This window comes from Geotrypetes seraphini, chromosome 10 (genome assembly GCF_902459505.1).
Source record: "Geotrypetes seraphini chromosome 10, aGeoSer1.1, whole genome shotgun sequence".
NCBI lineage: Eukaryota > Metazoa > Chordata > Amphibia > Gymnophiona > Dermophiidae > Geotrypetes > Geotrypetes seraphini.
This window is the reverse complement of record NC_047093.1, coordinates 140,733,074-140,753,555: the sequence shown is the minus strand read 5'-3', so window position 1 is coordinate 140,753,555 and position 20,482 is coordinate 140,733,074. Positions and strand designations below refer to the sequence as shown.

The 20,482-nt window shown below is 45.1% G+C and overlaps 1 protein-coding gene across 2 annotated transcripts in view; it reads left to right on the top strand.

The window, feature by feature from the left end:
- CACNG7 (calcium voltage-gated channel auxiliary subunit gamma 7) overlaps positions 1-20,482 on the top strand; it is a 50,911-nt gene that overhangs the window by 14,804 nt on the left and 15,625 nt on the right. For both annotated transcript variants that reach the window (XM_033961380.1, XM_033961378.1), the window contains exon 2: positions 13,299-13,547. In XM_033961380.1, the coding sequence (XP_033817271.1) occupies positions 13,352-13,547 (196 nt within the window). In that variant the 5' untranslated portion in view covers positions 13,299-13,351. The remainder of the gene's footprint in view (positions 1-13,298; positions 13,548-20,482) is intronic.

The following is a 20,482-nucleotide window of genomic DNA, read 5'->3' as shown; positions in this document are numbered from 1 at the left end:
CCGTTTTTGCTAGGATCTCGCCATTAAGGGTATAAGACTTGCATGGATTCTGGCTGCCCAGGTGCATAACTTTGCATTTTTTGGCATTGAAGTTGAGTTGCCATGTCCTAGACCATCGCTCCAGTAGGAGTAGGTCGTGCATCATGTTGTCGGGCACTGAATCTTCGTCTGTTGTGCATTTGCCCACTACATTACTCAGTTTGGCGTCATCGGCGAATAATGTTATTTTACCTCGAAGCCCTTCTGCCAAGTCTCTTATAAAGATGTTGAATAGGATTGGGCCCAAGACTGAGCCCTGTGGTACTCCACTAATCACCTCCGTCATTTCGGAGGGGGTGCCGTTCACCACCACCCTTTGGAGCCTACCTCCAAGCCAGCTCCCAACCCATTTCGTCAATGTGTTATCTAATCCTATAGAACTCATCTTGCTCAGTAACCTGCGGTGTGGTACGCTATCGAATGCTTTGCTAAAGTCCAGGTACACGATGTCCAGGGACTCCCCTATATCCAGCTTTCCCGTTACCCAGTCAAAGAAGCTGATCAGGTTGGATTGGCAGGATCTCCCCTTAGTAAATCCATGTTGTCGGGGATCCCGTAGATTCTCCTCATCCCGTAGATTCTCCTCATCCTCATCCATTCAGTCTGGCCAACAAGATGGCCAGAGTTGTAGTTGCCACTCTGAGCAGGTTACACCCCTCTATGTCCTGTTTAAAGTGTGAAGGTCATTCAGTTTTATCTTTGTTCTCTCTATTTAGGGATCCTCTCTGTTCATGCAATGCATTTTTGAATTCTGTCCTTTTTTGTGTCCCCACCACCTCCACAGGACAGTATTCCGGGCATCCATCACCCTCTTCATGGAAAAATATCTCCTGATGTTACTCCAAAGTCTACCACCCTGCAACATCAATTCATGCCCTCTATTCCGTACAAACAAGGAAGTTCTTCTTCACCCAGAGAGTGGTAGAAAACTGGAACGCTCTTCCGGAGTCTGTCATAGGGGAAAACACCCTCCAGGGATTCAAGACAAAGTTAGACTAGTTCCTGCTGAATCAGAATGTACGCAGGTAGGGCTAGTCTCAGTTAGGGAGCTGGTGTTTGACCAAAGAGCCCCCGCGTGAATGGACTGCTGGGCATGATGGATCACGGGTCTGACCCAGCAGCGGCAATTCTTATGTTCTTTACTCCATTTCTAATTAAGGAACTCCTTTTTGGTTATTCTCTCTTCTTTCCATCCCTAGGTGTCAGGTATGCCCACTTTCCTCTCACTCTTTAGGTGCACACTTGAGGACCACTTTCACTAAAACACACCTTAATGCCCAAACATTAAGCCAGTCCCTTCCCTTTCTCCTCTGGCTCCTCCACGCCCTCCTCCTCTCTCTCACTCTCTAAAATAGCACTAACCATGTCTGCAGAGATTCGTCTCCAACATCAGCTTCTAACCCAGCAGCCTGGCCATCTAGAATTTCACCCTTTCAGAGCCTTTCTGGCTTCTGAAATAGGAGCAGGTATCGATCAGAATGGTTCCACATAGCCAGTGTCACCTCCATCCCCTTCTCTTATCGAGACACCTTAAAATTCTTCTGCAGCAGAAAACCCATGTGATGGGAAAGGCCTTTTTCCAGGCATGGAGGAGCATCGTCTTTTCTATCTTTAAATCGGACAGTAAAAAAACCTTTAAGAGATATTAAGAGTTCTCAGCCCAACCAAGAAGAGAATGATGTGGAGCCATGAAACTTACAAGTTATTCCACACTTTGTTTCAATGAGGCAAAAGCATCTAGCATATGGGCACCAGTATAGGACAATCAAGCCATTGTGACATCATTGATGAGGTTGGATCTTAGGCAGGGGCTTCCCTGGGCCGCATTGTCCGAAAAAAATGTTTCTGGGGCCGCGCAAACGCTGCAGCAAGACAGAGGAGGGAGCCGGCAAGATGATAAACACCCAGGGGGCAGCAGAGGAAAACACTGCATTGCCCTCGACCGGGGCCGCACAAAATACTTCACGGGGCCGAATGTGGCCCTTGGGCCGCAGGTTGGACACCCCTGATCTTAGGCATTAGTGGAATGAGGCATTATGACATCACAATATGAGGGACCGCAGAAAAGTTCTCAACCAAGAAGAGAATGATGTGGAGCCATGAAACTTACAAGTTATTCCAGACTTTTCTTGGCATTTTTCGTTTCATTTCATATCATTGAAATGATTCATCTAGTCCTATATCCTGTTTCCAACAGTAGCCAGACCAGGTCACAGAGGCCCAGAAAGCTCATAACAACCTTCTCTGCTACCAATCCCAAGGATAAGTAATGGCTTTCTCCAGGTCTACTTTTAATAAATAAATAAATATGGTAAACCATCCAAGGTAAAACCAGCTACATTAACCGCAATTTGTGGGATAGAGGCTGAGCCGCAGGATTAGGCGACCTCAGGGGGAAGAGAGAGGCACAGAAGACAGGGACCATGCATCACGGCCGATTCAGTGCTAAACCGCCCGCGATGAATCATCCCAGACCCGCCTCTTTTATGGGGAATTAATACACCTTGGGTCTCAAGGTACATCAACCCTTTCCGGCCTTCATCAGAGAATCCACACCTGCTTTCTTAAAAGCTCAAGGGGATCAGGAACTTGAACCCCAGTGAACCTTTTAGGGGTTTCCTAGAAGATGGGCTACACTGACTTAATGACAGTACCCTTACCCTGGGGCTGATTTTCCAAAGCACCACACACACTGCACTGATAACACTGAAAAGGGTGTGTCCTGAAAATGGCAGGACAAATCAAGTATTAATTTGAAGTATCACATCATACTTTATGAGTTTATCTTGCTGGGCAGACTGGACGGACCGTTTAGGCCTTTATAGCCTGACCAGTGGAGAGAGGGAGGGGAATTCTGAAAGTGATGAGTCATGTGGATGAGGTCAAAATGGAGATGACAAGATGAGTGAGAGAGCAGTGAGTACAGTGGTAGAAATGTGGTAATGGGGAGTAGATAGAAGGGAATAGGAGGCTGGGAGACTGGAGGGTGATAAGATGGCAGCGGTGAGTGAGTCGCAGTGAAGCGTGTAAGAAGATCGGGACGTTTTGCTGGACGTTTGCAGGAGTATTTTCCTCTTACCTCTCTTTTGAGTGCAATGCCGCCGAAAAGGAAAGGGGTGTTGAGGGCTGTTTCCTCGCCAGCCCTCTCTTCGACACCCATGCAGCAAACTATCCAGCAATCGCTGGAACGCTTCTTTACGACTCAATCGACGGCAACCCGAGATATCGGAGGTGGTGACCCGGTTTTGGGAGAAGGCGGTGGAGAGCTTTTCTCCATTTCGGGGAGTGAAATATCTCTGTCCCCTCCGGATCCTTTCGTCCCCGGGTGTCCTGCTACAGCCGGGACTCAGCAGCGGGAGAAACATGACCCCGGAAGGGAAACCATGGAGCTGCCCGGTGAGGGCGCTGGACCGGAACGAGCAAGTGCAGGGAAGCTGAAAGAACCAACAATCAGCATATCTACACCAACACCATCGGAGGCTTCCTTGGGAGATATCTGGGTGCTTTTACAACGTATGGAGGCTTCTATGGCTAAAAATACTGAGGAGGTAACAAATATTAACTTTAAAATTGATACTTTAACTAAATCTATTGACTCAGTTAAACTGGATTTCTCAAACCAAAACAAACAGATACAGGAGGATATACAACAGCTTCAAATGTTTAAAACAGCAATAATTAAAGATAATTCCTCTATACATAGGAAATTAGAACAATTTGAAAATTATAATAGGAGATTGAATCTTCGTATATTGAATTTCCCAATTTCACCTGGTATTCCGCCTATTGATTTCTTCAAAAGATATTTGATTGAAAAATTGGGAATTTCTCCTGAAAATATTCCTCCTTTAAATAAGATTTATTATTTGCCAAACAAAAAATTTCCTCAGGAAAAAAATGTTGAACAAGAGAAAAATAATGGACAAGAGGAACAGATTGACTTTGCCAATGTTACTGCTCTTTTGGAACAAACCTTGAATCCAGATACTGCAAGATCTACACTTCTAATATCCTTTGTTTTTGAGCAAGATTTAAATATGATCTTAAGATTATACTTTAAAAATTCTCAAAAATTATTTGGGGCACAACGTATTTGGATTTATCCAGATGTTTCCAAAGTGACTCAGGAGCGAAGGAAAGAATTTCTTTCCCTACGACAAGAAACTCTAAAATTGGGTGCTACATTTCTTCTAGCCTACCCCTGTAAATGTTTGGTAAGGTATTTGGGAGTGAAATATGTTTTCTTTTCATCAGAACATTTAAAGGAGTTTCTAAAAGTTAAAAAGATTACTAAGAGTTAAAGGATTACCAAGGTATGATGTAGAAAGGAATAAAATAAATTGGAGGGTGGCCGTGCCTCATTAAGCCTTTTCCTTTAAGTTAAATTCTTTAAATTTATGTCTCCAACTAGTGTATGATTATCACACCCCTTTTAGTGGTCTAAGGAAGGGATAAAAATGTATTTTTGAATTTTCAATTTGAATTGTTTTGTTCAAATTTGATATATTACTTTGGTGGAACCTGTTTTCTTTCTTTCTCTGTATTTCATGGAACAAGATTACGCTTGTGAATTGTTGTTTTGAAAAATTTAAATAAAGAATTAAAAAAAAAAAAAGGAGGCTGGGAAAGGAGTGAGATGGGCAATGGGAGAGCTAGAGACTGAGAGAAGATGGAGAATTGAGAGATAGCTGAACATTTAAAAAGAAGAAGGTGAGAAAGAAGACAAGATTTGAGTAGACAGAGGCAGGAAAGAAAAAGTTTAAGAAAGCTGAAAGGGAAAAATCAATACGTTGGAGACAGGCATAAGAAGGAAATGGAACGAGAGAAGAGGAGAAAAAAAATGGACAGCAGACACTGGAAAGAGAATTAGTTGAAGATAGAGAAAAAGCAGAAAGAGAAACTGGGACCAAGATGATGGAAGAAGAAAACATCCAGACAACAAGGTAGAAAAAATGGTTTTATTTTGAATTTATTAACTGGACTATGTTAGCTTTGGGATATGTGCATCACAATTATTTTTGTATTCAGTGGCGTGGTCATATACAGCTGATTTGGGGGAGGGACTGGAGCCCAAAATTAGTGGATGGGCACCAAAGTTTCTCCCTGCCTGAGTGCAATTTATAAATACTTGAGCTAGTGGGGATTCCCAAGCCCTGCCAACTGAAGACATCTTCCTCCAGTCTGGCAACTCAAAAGCTCCAAGCGGGAAGGGGTAAAACGCGGACCTCACGGACCTGGCGGATCTAAACCCGTACGGCCTTAAAAATCTGAGGTCCGTGTCGGTCCGTGTACCTGACGCTTGTAGTTTCTGTCGCTGACAGACCTTGATTGAGATTTGAGCGCTGACGGATCCGTCTCAGCATAGGGAGGGAAAAGTGTTAGGATCCGTCAGCGCTAAAAATCTCTTTGAGATCTGTCAGAGGCAGAGACTCGTGCTGGACTTTGGAGACTTTTTTTCCATAACGCACGTCCAAAACCTATGTCCCCACTCTCTTGGCTTCTGCTCTGCTGCTCCAGCACGAGTCTCTGGCTCTGACGGACCTCGAAGAGATTTTTAGCGCTGACGGATCCTAACACTTTTCCCTCCCTATGCTGAGACGGATCCGTCAGTGCTCAAATCTCAATCAAGGTCTGTCAGCGACAGAAACTACAAGCGTCAGGTACACGGACCGACACGGACCTCAGATTTTTAAGGCCGTACGGGTTTAGATCCGCGAGGTCCGTCAGGTCCGTGAGGTCTGCGTTTTACCCCTTCCCGCTCCAAGCTTTGCAGCCAAAGGCAATATCCTCAAGCTGCCCCTGCTTTCATGCATACATGAAAGCCAAGGGTGGGGGGAGCAGGGAGGAGGCCCAAAAAAGCAGTAAAATTTACCCTGATTAAACGATCCTCCACGTGTGCTGCTGACAGCTGATTCAGCATCCCCGCTCTGATGAGGCTCACCTCTGAAGAGGCTCACCGTAGCTGTAATAGAAGTGAATGGGAGAACCAGGAGTGCGCAACCCTGCTCATCAGAGTGGGGAGGCGGAAGCCTGTGGCTGCTCCCACTGTCAGCGGCGTACGTGGAGGATCACTCAGTCAGGGTAAGTATTACTGCTTTTTGGGATTCCTCTCCACAGTGTCCCTTTAATGAAGGTTTATTATTAAATATGTATATCTTCTATATTAGTGATTGGAAATTTGGGACCTGCTCAACCTTTTTTTTTTTGCTCATCAGCTAGTGTTACTGTTTGTGTGGCCCCAGAAAATTTTTTTTTTTCGGCCAATGCGGCCCAGGGAAGCCAAAAGGTTGGACACCCCGTTCTAAACAGACAAGACAGACAAGCAGGATGCCAGGGAGGGGAATGGTTAAACTGCAAGCTAGGGTGATGAGCAGAGTGAGAGGGTTATGCGTTGAAGGCAATCCCGAAAAGATGGGCTTTCAGTTTAATTTTGATCAAGGGAAGGGACATGAAGCATGGACTCAGGTGGCCTATTCCAGGCATAGTGGGCAGTGAGGTGACGACCCTGCTGAGTTGCTGTCCTGATTATGCAGGAACAAGGCCAATTCCCAAATTGTCCTTAAGCAAACCCCTTGAACTTCCTCCTCCTCTCTCTCAAGACACCAAGAATGCTTTTGGCACAACAATGGGGATTTGGTAATGACAGATCTGTGAGATATCTGGGAATAAGGCAGTGCCAGGGAAAATCGGATGCCTCAGAAATGTGAAGGGTGGGAGGAATTGCCATAGATGGGCTGATACAGTTCAAATATCGCCCCCTTTACAAGGATGGGTTGGGAAGATTAAGACAGGAGGAGGAAGAGTACATGAATGTGTGGGGAGGGATAGAGAAGAGGACAGGAGAGGGGGAGGGGAGGGAGAAGATGATGGGTGTGTGAGAGAGGGAGAGAGGAGAAAGAGGGCAGGAGTCCAGGAGAGGGAAGGAAGGAGGAAGGACAGGAGTTTGGGGAGGAAAGGATAGGAGGGAGAAGAAGCAATGATTGTGGAGGAGGGAGGAGGACTGGAATGTGGGAGAGAGAGGAGTTAGAGGACATGAGTGTGGGATAGAGGAAGGAAGGGAGGAGAAGGAGGGAGACAGGAGTATGGGGAGGGTGAGAGGAAAGAGAAAGAGAAGGAAGAGGACAGGAGTGTGAAAGAGAGAAAGAATATGACAAGATTGGTGGGGGAAGGAGGGAGAAGAGGACAGGTGTACATTATATGAGGGAGGGTACGCAAGGGAGGAGGAATATATTGAGAGCTGCTATCTTGTCTTTTCTCAGCCCCATGGAAAGAAGGAAGTGAGGAGGGAGTTGAAGGATAGTGGGGAGGAGAAAGAGGAGGGGAAAGTCCTTAGAAATCTTGCCCCACCCCCCAGAGAGGTGTAGAGACATAAAATCCCAGAAACATAGCAACAATATATACAAAAAGCATCCCCTGTGTCTTTCCATTACCCCCATTCCAATCCCTGCCACCCTTCCAGGGTTAACAGTAGTATAATATCCTGGCAGTATTCAAATCCAGGCTAATGGCCCACTTTTTCAAGGTTGCCTTTAACTCCTAAACCCCCACTCGCTTGTAAAGCACCCAGGCCTGAGAAACTCTTTGACCTCCTACTTATCTGTTTGCCTGTGTGATTCGATTGTAAGCTCTACTGAGCAGGGACTGTCCCTTGAAGGTTTCAATGTACAGCGCTGATTACGTCCAGCAGCGCCATAGAAATGATAAGTAGGAGTAGCAGAGAGAGACACATATCAATTCCCAGACTTCAGAAACCTACTAACAATATATAAACACACAATATATGCCCCCCTCCCACGGGTTCCCATCACCCCCCACTCCAATCTCCCTCCCCCTGTGTTAACAGTAGCATAATATCCAGAGAGAGAGACACACACATATGTCAAGTTCCAAACTTCATAAACCTACTGATAATGTATAAACACACAATACATCCTTCCCAGGTCCACATCAGGCCCCCTTCTAATCCCCCCCCCCTCCAGTGTTAACTCCAACCCCTCCTCCCAGTGTTAGCGGCATAAAATCAAGAAACAGATGCCAAACCCAGACTTCAGAAATCCTACTTATGTGCACAATACCACCCCCCCCCAAAGATTCTCCATCTATCCCTTTACACATAAGCACACTTTAGGGGGGGGAGTGTGAAATGCTCCAAGTGGTGACTCTAAATTTTATTCCCCTCCTTCCACCATTAATACGACCTAACCTCCCCCCCCTCCCAAGCAAAGAAACTACACTGTCATGAGATTCAACACCCCCCCCCCCCATGCAAAACAGCAGCTAGGTATTATTCAGAGAGATGCAAAATTATGGTCTATGGTCCACCCCCCCCCCCCCACATGCATTGTACACCTCTTGTGATCTCCAATTCTATCCCTACCCCCCCCCCCCCCAGGTAAAAGAACAGGGAGACAAAACAATCATCTATATTTCTAAAATATATTTATACTTGTAAGCCTCTAATGAGGCAGGATGTCTCTCCCCCACCATCACCAGGACTCCCTATTTTCTGAGCTATTGGACACAAAAGCTGCAACTCTGGAATCCCCGCCAGATATGTGATATGCATAATTGTCTATAATCTCCATACCGCCAACCCCCCCTCCATACACACGAGTCCTTAATATTAATCCCCGCTCCCATATCTGGAGACGGGCAGCGCTTGTGGCTTATTGCATTCGCTCAATCAATGCCGCTTGCTCATTGCCATTCAGGTCCCATTGGTTGGGGGGGGGGGAGTGTGATGGAGAGGGACGGATTCTGCGGTGCTTTCCTCTTCCCCTTGTCTTTCTGTGCAGTCATGCATATTTTCCCTTATCCCTTCTCTCCTCTGATTGTGTCTCAGTCTTCACCCCCCCCTCCCCAACACCACCTCCCCCTTTGTCCTGGCCTGCTAGAGGCTGGGATTTGCCAGTATTCACCAAGGAGGGAGAGAGAATGAGAGAGGGATAGAAATTTCTGAGAAAGGGAGAGATAAGCAAGAAGACGTCGGGGTCCTTTCCTTTTGCTAAACCTGCATTCTCCCCCCCCCCTTCACCCTCCTGAATGAAGAGGGAAGCAGGGGCTTCCCCTTCTGAAGCCCCATCCCTCTGTCATTTTCTTTTTTGAGTACATCTCCATCCTTTTCCCTCTGGTCATCCTGGTTAGCGTTCGAGGGAGGGGTGGGGGGTGAGGAGGGAGGGTGGGGAGTGAGTGCAGGTTTTTCATTTCACCAGGAGGGAGAGAGGGGAGGAGTGGAGGGGGGAGGTGAGGCGGAGATCCTGCCGCAGCACGGCATCCCGGAGAAGGAGCTGAAATGGTGTGGGCACCGGCGGACGTGGTAAGCAGGTACGGCTGCGTGTGGCGGCGAGGCACCGCGGCGGCAGAGGTAGGGAGGGAGAAGGGGTGGCAGCGGCAGCGACGTGATCGCGCGGACGCTTTTTTTTGTGGGACCTCTGTGCAAGAGCGCTTGCCATGGCGGAGCGCATACAGAGCACGAGAAGAGGAAAGGAGGGGGGTGGGGGATTATTACACGCGGAGCTGTAAGAAATACACATGGACAATTCCCGGTCCACAGCTTACGATCCAGTTCAGGTGGACTTCTGTGCCAATTATGCGAAGGGGCGACAATTGGGGAGATGCTGGTGGGAGGGGGTGCACTGTACACAAAGGTGCTGACAGGGAGGGAGTCACTGGGCTGCTTCTGGTTTACTTGTCCTAAGAGACAGCCAGATTCAGGCTAGTTTATCCTCCCCCCCCCACTTCCATGAACTCTTGATTGTCTTGAAGTATGACGAGCAATAATTACTTCTGAGATTGTATTTAAACTCCCTCCCCAAGAGATGTCCCCTGAGGTGGGCTGTATCACTTTCATCGAGGCTGGGGGTGGTGGGGTGTAGTTTTTATTTCTAGGGTGGGCATGCATGTACAGAACTGTGTATTTCACTTTGGTGCAAGGGTGAACAAGGGCCCCAGGCATCGGTCTAATTTTTCTGACATTTTGACAGCGTGACTTGTAAATCAGCTCCCTGATTTTTGTTATTTTAGGGGGGGTATAGTGGCTTGGTGAGAGGCAGAGATTATATGATCTGCTGGAGGTGGGGGAACCCTGTGTGTGATGACAGGGGAACACGTGTGAATGCGTGTCTGTGTGTGTGTCCAGCCCCCTTTCTGTCAGGCATGCCTCTCTCTCTCTTATTTTTTTCTGCTGTGTGATGGGCTTGGGGCTTGTGAGAGGGAGGGAGAGGGGTAGAGAGTATGTTTAAACATGTTATGGGGGCTGGGGGGGAGGTTGTATGTGTGACAATGGCTGCATAGGGGTTGGTTTTTTGGACCCTCAGCATCTGGGGGACTTCCCATGCATCTCTGCCCTCTCCTATGCATGTGTACATGTGTGTGTGTGTGTGTGTGTGTGGGAAGGGGGGAGAGGACAATGCAGATAAATCTTTGCATGGTTCCTACACAGCTGCCTGACTCTAAAGGGTTATAAGGCCAAGTACAACAGCCTACCTTGTTCATTTTCTTTCTTTCTTTTTTTTTTTTTGCTAAGGCACACAGCGCACACGGCCAGAGAAGGGGAGCAGGTGCTACACTTAGCCGCAGGCTCTCCGACTCTTAAACACTTTTGTCCACTGTAAGGTCTCTTTTTACAAGAGTCTCATAAAGCAGAGATTGAACCAGGCCTGTCTGTTGCATACGTGAAACAAACAAACAAAAAAATCCCATCTCCCCGTGGTGAATAGGGAATTATAGATATCCAGACATATTCCTGGGCCATTTTCTTCCTGGCGAGGAGGTCTCTCTCTAAGATGGATCCTCCTAGATGCCCACATTGAGATATATATGAAGAAAGAGGCAAGAATATAGACATATTCCCCCCCCTCAAGAGGGGAACAATAACAGTCACTAATTCTCCCACCCCCCTCGAGGGACAGATACGGTTTTGCCATTAGAGATATAGGAACAAAGCCAGGCCAGTCCCTGCCTAAGGGACCCCATCACCTTGGATGAACCAAGGACTTCTGTAACAGTGGGGGGAACTCTGTTTAAGGATCCAGCGTTAGCTACCAGAATGATGCTTGCTAAGAGCGAATTTAATAAGGGTACTTCTGTGCAGCACCGTCTTTACAAATGACTAGCTTAAGTTATTTTCATGCTTAACTTTAGGCGCAAACATTTTTCACCCGCCAAAAGCTGGTGTAAACGCTTGCGCCTAATTACTGTCAGTTAGGCACAGAAATAGAAATATTTCATAACTCTACGCCTAAATCCTGGGAACCTCTTCCTTGGCCACGCCCTCCCCCTTGAAGTTGCGCCAATTACTTTCCACATGTGTCTATGATCTGTTTCCAAAACTACGCCCCTAACTTTGGGTGACTTACGCAGAATTTGGGAGAATGTGTCAAGATGTGAAGCCTATTCTTTCAAGGACCTTGACTGAATAAAAGACGCCTACGGTTTGGCACCTACATCTTCATACCTTGCCGATCTAGGCGACCTAACTTAATTATTTAAATTGGCTTAATCAACGCTGCTAATTGAAAGTGTCGTTCAATTTTTTTTTTAATGATTAAAAAAAATTAATTTGCTAGTATGCGCCTACCACTTTGACGTAGGTATCTACATTGAGGTATCTATCAGCAAGTAGGCATGTTTAGGGACAGATCTGAGGCACAGTTTGGGCGTGGATTGACTTAGGCGCACTCAGGCCAAGAAAACCCTGGCCTAAATGGCAGCACGCCTAAGGATTTAACACTTACCGGTGTCTAAGAACGCATAGATGCTTCTAGGCGTGATTCTATTGATGGTGCCTAGCGGTTGATTGACAATTGTGCCTAGGAGTTAGAATAAGGGCCTAGGTGCCTACCTACCTTTATAGAAAACTAGCATATAGGGTCAGATATGCGCGTATATGTAGTTTAGGCGCAAGCATTTGTGCCAGGCACACAGCTGGTGTACACACTCACCTCCATATGGCTAAGTATTCTATAATTTAGGCATATAACTGAGTGCCCTGCCCATCCGCATGTCCACTTTCACACTATGTACGATTTAGGCGACATTTTGTAGAACAGAGCATTACGGAGAATTGACATTTCCGGGCCGTTATGTGCAATCACAGCTACATGTGTGCCAAAATTCTCGTCATTTTCAGGCACACCTGGTGTCTAAACGGTGGTGTCCATTTTACAAAGTTACCAGCAATGAGGGTAGTTCTTCGTAGGTTGCCTATAATTAGGTGATAGGATGTTTGGCGCGTAACTGCTGGAATTCTATAACCCATGTGCGTAAGTACTGGGCCCTGACCCCAACCCACCCATAGCAGTTGCATACAATGGGTTTTATTGATAAAACGCTTCTCTAGAAGCGAACCCATTCCTATTGCTTTTCTCCCTTCCTTTTATTTTCCCTTCCCTTTTGTTTTATTTCGATCTCGATGTATTTATTCATCTTTCACGCCCCCTCCTTTCCTCTGATTCAGTCCTTTTGTTACTTATCCACCTTTATAAATTTTATTTACTATACCATTATTTGGTGTGTTTTATTTCTTTTAATTTATCTCTCCATTGTAAACCATTCAGATAATATTTGATAAATGCTAAATCAAATGACAAATAAACTTGGAAACTTGGTTTTGCACGTGTAATATGTATAATCCCAATGAACAGCAATTAAGCCAGGGGTCCCCAAAGTTCCTCCTTGAGGGCCAAATCCAGTCGGGTTTTCAGGATTTCCCCAATGAATATGCATTGAAAGCAGTGCATGCACATAGATCTCATGCATATTCATTGGGGAAATCCTGAAAACCTGATTGGATTCAGCCCTCAAGGTGGGACTTTGAGGACCCCTGAATTAAGCTCATAAGTTCTAATTAGTGACAATTAAAGCCAAGCATCAGTAGTTAATGTCAATTAGCAGCTAATTAAAACAGTATATTATGCGCACAACTGACACTATTCTACTTGCAGGCGTAACTTTGCATGCTAGGCGTAAAAGTGTCCATGTAAATGCCTAGAATTAACGAGAATATGGACAGGGAAAAGGTTTCCCTGCCTCTGACCAGACTGTAAGTAATGTCATGCAAACTGTTACTCTAGGTCAGAACGAAAATCTCTGTCACCCAGTGACCCAGGTGTACAAAACAGAAGCTCATGTGTAGACTTGTCCATTTGCTCACATGCTTTCACATTGCAGTAGTCATCAGATCACATTGGAAGAACATCCCATTTGGTTACTCAGTTGACCTCTCTCTCTGCCCACCTCCTTCTCTCCTTTCTTCTCAGGTAATCGTGCCTCATCTTCCCTTGGGCTCCTCACCTCCCCCCTACCCTTTAGGATGAGTAACTGCAGCAGCCGTGCGCTGACCTTGCTCAGCAGTGTGTTTGGCGCATGTGGACTTCTCCTTGTGGGTATTGCCGTGAGTACGGACTACTGGCTCTACATGGAAGAGGGCATTGTTCTGCAACAGAACCAGACAACAGAGATCAAGATGGCGCTCCATGCTGGGCTCTGGAGGGTATGCTTTGTCGCTGGTGAGAAATTAGCCTCTTTGTCCTTCATAGCATTCTAGACCATATCCTTGATCTGTTGACTAGATCCAAATTCAGTGGATTATGTCCTGATGCTAGATCCTTTGACAATATCAAAGATCCATTGACTAGACCCAACTTTGACAGTCAACAAGATCATGGTTCATTGGATAATGTCCTGTGCTAGATCCATTGACAATATCATAGATCTGTTGACTAGACCCAAATTTGACAATCAACAAGATCTTGATTCAGTTGGTTATGTCCTGGTGCTAATTCCATTCACAATATAATTTATCTGTTGACTAGCGTCCAATTCTGTGGACTGTGTCGTGGATCTGCTCTCTGAATCTCGGATCTGTCAACTGTATCCTGTTAGTTTCCCTTCAGGTCCTTGCCAGATGTTCGTGAGAATAGGGATCATCATAGTATATAGTAACATAGTAAATGACAGTAGGTAAAGACCTGAACGGTCCATTCAGTCTACCCATTAAAAATACATGATTAAATTAACTTGTCTCTTCGATATTTCTGGGCCATAGACTGTAAAGTCTGGTATTGTCCTAGGTTCCAAAGGCTGAAGTTATCGTCCAAGTTTCAAGTTTCAAGTTTATTGGTTTTTTATACCCCGATCATAAAAACAAATATCTGACCGGTTAACAATAAAATTTAAATAGGAAAGCAAGATATATTTAATTGTGTTTAGAGAGAGTAGTGAGAAAAATAGAAACATATAATACGTATAGACAGACCTGACAGTGAGGGTAAGTGGGAGGGTTAGGAAAAAGTTACATAGTCTTAGGAGAAATGAGATAGAGGGAAGGGATATAACATGGGGGGCGGGGGTGCCTGGTAAGCTCACTCCTGCCTATCCAACCATCCTGTTTGCAGGATATCTGCCATAAATTCTGGCTAGTAACATCCTCATGTTCCAAGTTAGTGGAGTTCCCATTGATACCTTCCCAAGCCCAAACCTACACCAAATCATCACATATGGGACACAGACCGTGCAAGTGTGTCCAGTACTGGCCTTAGGGCTAGATTCACTAAAGTCCACAAATCGCTTCGATTTGTGTCCTATCCATTTACGAGTCATTCTGGCCGATCAATTCAGTAAAGCTTGTCCATGCAAATGATCAAATCGTAAACACGCTCCCATTCGCGCACACGTCTCGCTGTAACATCGATCGACACACGTGCGCACTGTATCTGTGTTGGTTTCGAAGCACATAACGCATGCGCTAGCTCTTTAAGACTTCACTGCGTAGAAATGGGGCATGGTTTAATCACGGACATCATTGGCGGGCTCCGAATGCGCCTACTGCAAAGCATTGTTGTCGTAAAAAATGCAATATAAGAACTGTAGTTTTTACCAACCTCTCCTCGGCATACTCATGTTCCAAAAGAAGCAGATAGCGTAGCCGACGAGCGCCATCCATTTCTCTCAGGAAAAGAACTGTTAAGTTGCTAGAAGGCACAACAGTTAACAGCAGTTGAATGCGCTGGGATCACGTGCTGTTATATACAGCCTACGAATCCCAGGAGACTGTGCGGCTCTTTCTGCTGTGAAGCACGAAGCAACCAAAGGCGACCCCAGGACGTCGGAACAATCTAGCTGGAAGGAAGGGAGGGGAGGGATAGCTGGCCCTTAAAAGTTATTTTTGATTTTTTTAAAAATTTGGCATTGATATATGAAATGTACAATGCGCAAGGAGAGCAAGGGGTTAATCCACAATTTTCTTGCCATGCACATTTCAAATCCGAGATTCACTCCCGCGCTCGCTGTGCGCATTCCCAAAAAATCAAAAACATATTTCTAACGCTTATGTACATGAAAGTTTACATATATTTAAAGTTTTGATATATTTTGGATTTTTTGTGGGGTAGATATATATTTTTAATGGGGGTTCTTAACATGCACGTGGCAGTTGCTAGGCAGGAATAGTCGGCGAGGATGGTCCTCAGCAATCGAAACTTTTTGGAACGGAAAGGCCAGTCGGTTTGGACGAAATGGTTTCATGAATCAATGCCTTAAGAAATTTATATGCCTTTTTACTCATTTGCATGCGCAGATCGGATCGGGTGCGGATGGGGTCTGGAGGAAGGTTAGTGAATCGAGCCATAGTAGGAAAGTGAGCGCAAACCGAGCGGTACATGATCAGTTTGCTTTGTGAATCTAGCCCTTAGTTCTTTAATTTACATCCTTTGTTTTCTAATTAGAGATCCTCTATGTTTATCCCACGCTTTTTTGAATTCCATCACCATTTTCCTCCCCACCACTTCCCTCGGGAGGGCATTCCAGGCACCTACCACCCTCTCCGTGAAAAAGAATTTCCAACATTGCTCCCGAGTCTTCCTCCTTGCAACCTCAAATTATGCACTCTAGTTTTACCATTTTCTCGTCTGTGGAAAAGATTTGTTTCTATATTAATACCTTTCAAGTATTTAAACGTCTGTATCATATCTCCCCTGTCCCTCCTCTCCTCCAGGGTATACATATTTAGGTCTTCCAGTCTCTTCTCATTTCTTTTGGTTCAAACCTCTTATCATTTTCGTCGCCTTCCTCTGGACCGCTTCAAGTCTTTTTATATCCTTCACCAGATACGGCCTCCAAAACTGAACATAATACTCCAAGTGCGGCCTCACCAACAACCTATACAGGAGCATCAACACATCCCATCTTGTGCTGGTTATTCCTCTTTCTATACGGCCTAGCATCCTTCTGGCTACAGCTACCGCCTTATCACACTGTTTAGACCCCTTTAGATCCTCAGACAAAATCACCCCAAGGTCCTTCTCTCCGTCAGTGCTTATCAACCTCTCACCTCCCAGCACATACAGTTCCCTCAGATTTCTACCCCCCAAATGCATCACTCTGGCATCAGACTGCCAATCGGGTAGCATAACTCTGACTGGCTGCGATCCTCATAAATCCTGTCTATTCTCTACTCATAATTTTCAGTTCAATTTTAGTGATAGTTTTGTTGTTCTTATTTCCTTATTAATACTTTATATCAAATTTATTACATTTTTATGCTTTATAAATTGTTCATAATAATATGGGCGACAATGAACTTATCTTGCAGCACCACCTCATCCAACGCAAGCCCCGTTTCATTTCTTTCATCAGGGAATGAGGTGTGATGGCGTAAAGAGCTGCAATGAAAAATAAAATTACCATCGCTTCCTTTCCATCCCTCTAAAAGTTGAATAAAGTATTCTAACTTGCTTACCTAGCAATTAAACTTCATGCCAACTAAAAAATGTTAAAGCACAGTGCTGCTGAACATGGCTGCCGCGTTCTTTTCTTACCAAATTTAAGCACAGGATTCCACCCCCCTGACGTCACAGTGAAACAAACATTCTCATTGGACAATTGTGCTCCCCAGGGCAGAATCAGCACTCAGCGTGTGCCAATGAGATGCCAAAATTGGCGTGCAAATTTATAAAGCTACACCCTGTAGACTAAATTCAGCAAATGACGTCCAAATGTAGGGGTTCATTTGATACATTGAGCGCTCTGGGTTGGGTGCCATTTGCAGAGTGCCCATGTAGAGGCACAAGGGCTTACACCAGAGGTGTCAATGTCCCTCCTCAAGGGCCGCAATCCAGTCGGGTTTTCAGAATTTCCCCAATGAATATGCATGAGATCTATTTGCATGCACTGCTTTCATTGTATGCTAATAGATCTCATGCATATTCATTGGGGAAATCCTGAAAACCCAACTAGATTGCGGCTCTCAAAGAGGGACTTTGACACCTCTGGCTTACACCAACCCAAACCCTAGTGTAAATCCTCGCACCTACATTACGCATGGATCGCTCATATTTCTCCAATACTGCGTGAACGACCCTGACTTATCCGTGCTTTGCCCATTGGCCATGCCTGCATTCCACGAGCCCATTTAAAAGTGTACACATGCATCTTTGTAGAACAGGGCCTAGGAAGATGTGATGCTATCTGCAGTCTTTGACTACTCCATATGCCCCAACTCGAACATTAAGATCTTTACAGGACAATAGGCTGGTCCTTCCATCGGTGTATAGAGCGAAATGGGAGCTAACCCGCAATAAGACATTCTTCTTTTTAGCACCGTCAATGGAATCGGCTTCCGCAAGCAAGCAGTTCTTATGTTCTTATGTAAAGAAAAGTCCTACGCTCTTCATTCATATCTAAGATACAGTGTACGTGGCAGCATGCAGGGACTCCAGGGGAGATCTCTCAGTCTGGAGGGCGAAAACCCCGATCTGCTGTCTGCAGAGGCTGGCTTTATGCAGCAGCATGCAGAGACTCCAGGAGAGATCTCTCAGTCTGGCGAGACCCCTATCGGCTGCCTGCAGAGGCTGGCTGTACGCGGCAGCATGCAGGGACTCCGGGAGAGATTTATCTGCCGGGCCAAGTGCAGGTGGGGGGATTAGCTGAGCCAGGGCATCCTGGAGGCTACTTGCCGCTGTAGCTTGAGGATCCCCCGCTGCTGCATTCCGATGAGGATGGCTAAGCGGCAGCAACACGGAAACCTTGTGCGCCGGATCCAATCAGTGGGCGCACAATTCATGAGGATCCAGTGCATTCATCCTTCTCCTGCATCCCAGTCATTTCTTTAGATGATTCAGGCATCTTCAAGGTGATGAATAGAAAAGTTGTAATGGAGAGCTGTAGAAAATCCGACCGATGGGAACGGGCGGAAACTAAAGACTGAGGATTAGGGGGAAGCAGGGGGAAATGGGTAGGGCTCGGGCATGCCCAATGGGGCCCGGGCACTGCACGTGCTCAGAGAAAAAAAAAAAAAAAATCTCTCTGAGCTTTTGGAGAGCTTATCCGCAAATTGGGAGCTGTTGGGACAACACCCATATGTGGCTGACTCATCCTGCTTGTCCTAGGAGAAACATTCTCTCTCTCAAAAAAAAAATCTATGGGTCAGTTGCCTGTGACTCTCGAATTAATGAATATGTTCATTCGGGATAGAATCAGTACTAAAAGCCTTTTGAATATACTGTATATGTTTTCAGTAATTTCTTAAATGTTTTATGAATCAATTTAGTACAAATAGAGGGATTCTTTTAGTAAGGTGTGCTAACTGATTTAGCACGCGCTAAATGCTATGACATCCACTATATTCCTATGGGCATTTTAGCATTTAGCGCGTGCTAAATCAGTTAGCACACCTTACTAAAAGGATCCCTCTATTTGTACTAAATTGATTCATAAAACATTTAAGAAATTACTGAAAACATATACAGTATATTCAAAAGGCTTTTAGTACTGATTCTATCCCAAATGAACATATTCATTAATTCAAGAGAGTCACAGGCAACTGACCCATGGATTTTTTTTTTTGAGAGAGAATGGATTTTGACTGTATCTTAGATATGAATGAAGAGCGTAGGACTTTTCTTTACATAAGAACATAAGAACTGCCATCTCCAGATCAGACCTTCGGTCCATCAAGTCTGGCGATCCACACAACCGGAGGCCCAGCCAGGTGTACACCTGGCGTAATTTTAGTCACCCACATTCCTCTATGCCTCTCGTAAGGAGATGTGCATCTAGTTTGCTTTTGAATCCTAGAACGGTGGATTCCGCAACAACCTCCTCTGGGAGAGCATTCCAGGTGTCCACCATTCGTTGCGTGAAGCAGAACTTCCTGATATTTGTCCTGGACTTGTCCCACCTCAGCTTCAGTCCATGTCCTCTTGTCCGTGTCACATTGGACATTGTAAATAATTTTTTTTTTCCTGCTCTATTTTGTCGATTACTTTCAGTATTTTGAAAGTCTCGATCATATCCCCTCGCAGTCTCCTTTTCTCATGGGAGAACAATCCCAGTCTCTTAAGTCGTTCCTCGTATTCCAAGTTCTTCATACCTTATATTAGCTTCGTTGCTCATCTCTGCACCCTCTCCAGCAGTTTTATATCCTTCTTTAGGTTGAGAGACCAATGTTAGACACAGTATTCCAATTGTGGTCTGACCATTGCTCTATAAAGCGGCATTATAACTTTATATTTTATGTGTAATTTGCTATGGTGACGCTATGTTGTTGGGGGGTGGGGGGGAGGTAAAGCTCTGGAATGCCTTGCCAGGAGTTCTGTGCTTATGTGCAGTTAAGTTGGGTTTCAAGAAAATGTTGAATGGCCTTTATCTGCCATCATGTTCTATAAATTCAAGAAGGCGTGGGATAGGCACGTGTGATCTGTTAGAGAGAGGAAGAGATAATGGTTACTGCGGAAGGGCAGACTGGATGGGCCATTTGGCTTTTATCTGCTATCGTGTGTCTATAACCATAAAGCTCTATGACCTCACAATGCAGGTGTAAAGAGCCTTGGCCTATAAGAAGAGGAGATGCAAATGTTAAGAGCCTTAGCCAATAGGGAGAAGAGGAGATAATGTTGTGGATGGACCATTTGGCCTTTATCTGCCATCATGTTCCTATGTTTCTATTAAAAAATCACAATATTTTAATGTAGTGTTTAAATTAATGTCTTTTAAGCACGAAGGAAACATGTTAAAAATTAAAAGAAAAGTGTACAACATGAAAATGTACTTATGTCATACCAAAAGCATGAGTTTATGATACACACTTTCCAGTCATATGACCCACAAGAAGCTCCTTATGTAAGACTTCCGAGAGTGGGATCTGCCAGGACAATCCCGCATAAGATTCCAACAATAGTCTGCCATCATGGGTGCATCCCAACTTCCTTGGTATCTGGCTTCCATTGTTTTTATGTCTTGGTAAAATCTTTCACTTTGATCTTCGCTTAAGTCACCAAGGTTCTCTGAAAAGCGATCTAAGTGGCTAACACTCATGTTACAGCCAAGCTTGTTGAAGTGAAAGAGCATATCCTCTACTAATTGTGTGTAGTCGTCTGCCTTCTTGTTGCCAAGAAAGTTTTTCACAAAAACAATCTAATCTAATCTTTAATTTTTTATACCGATT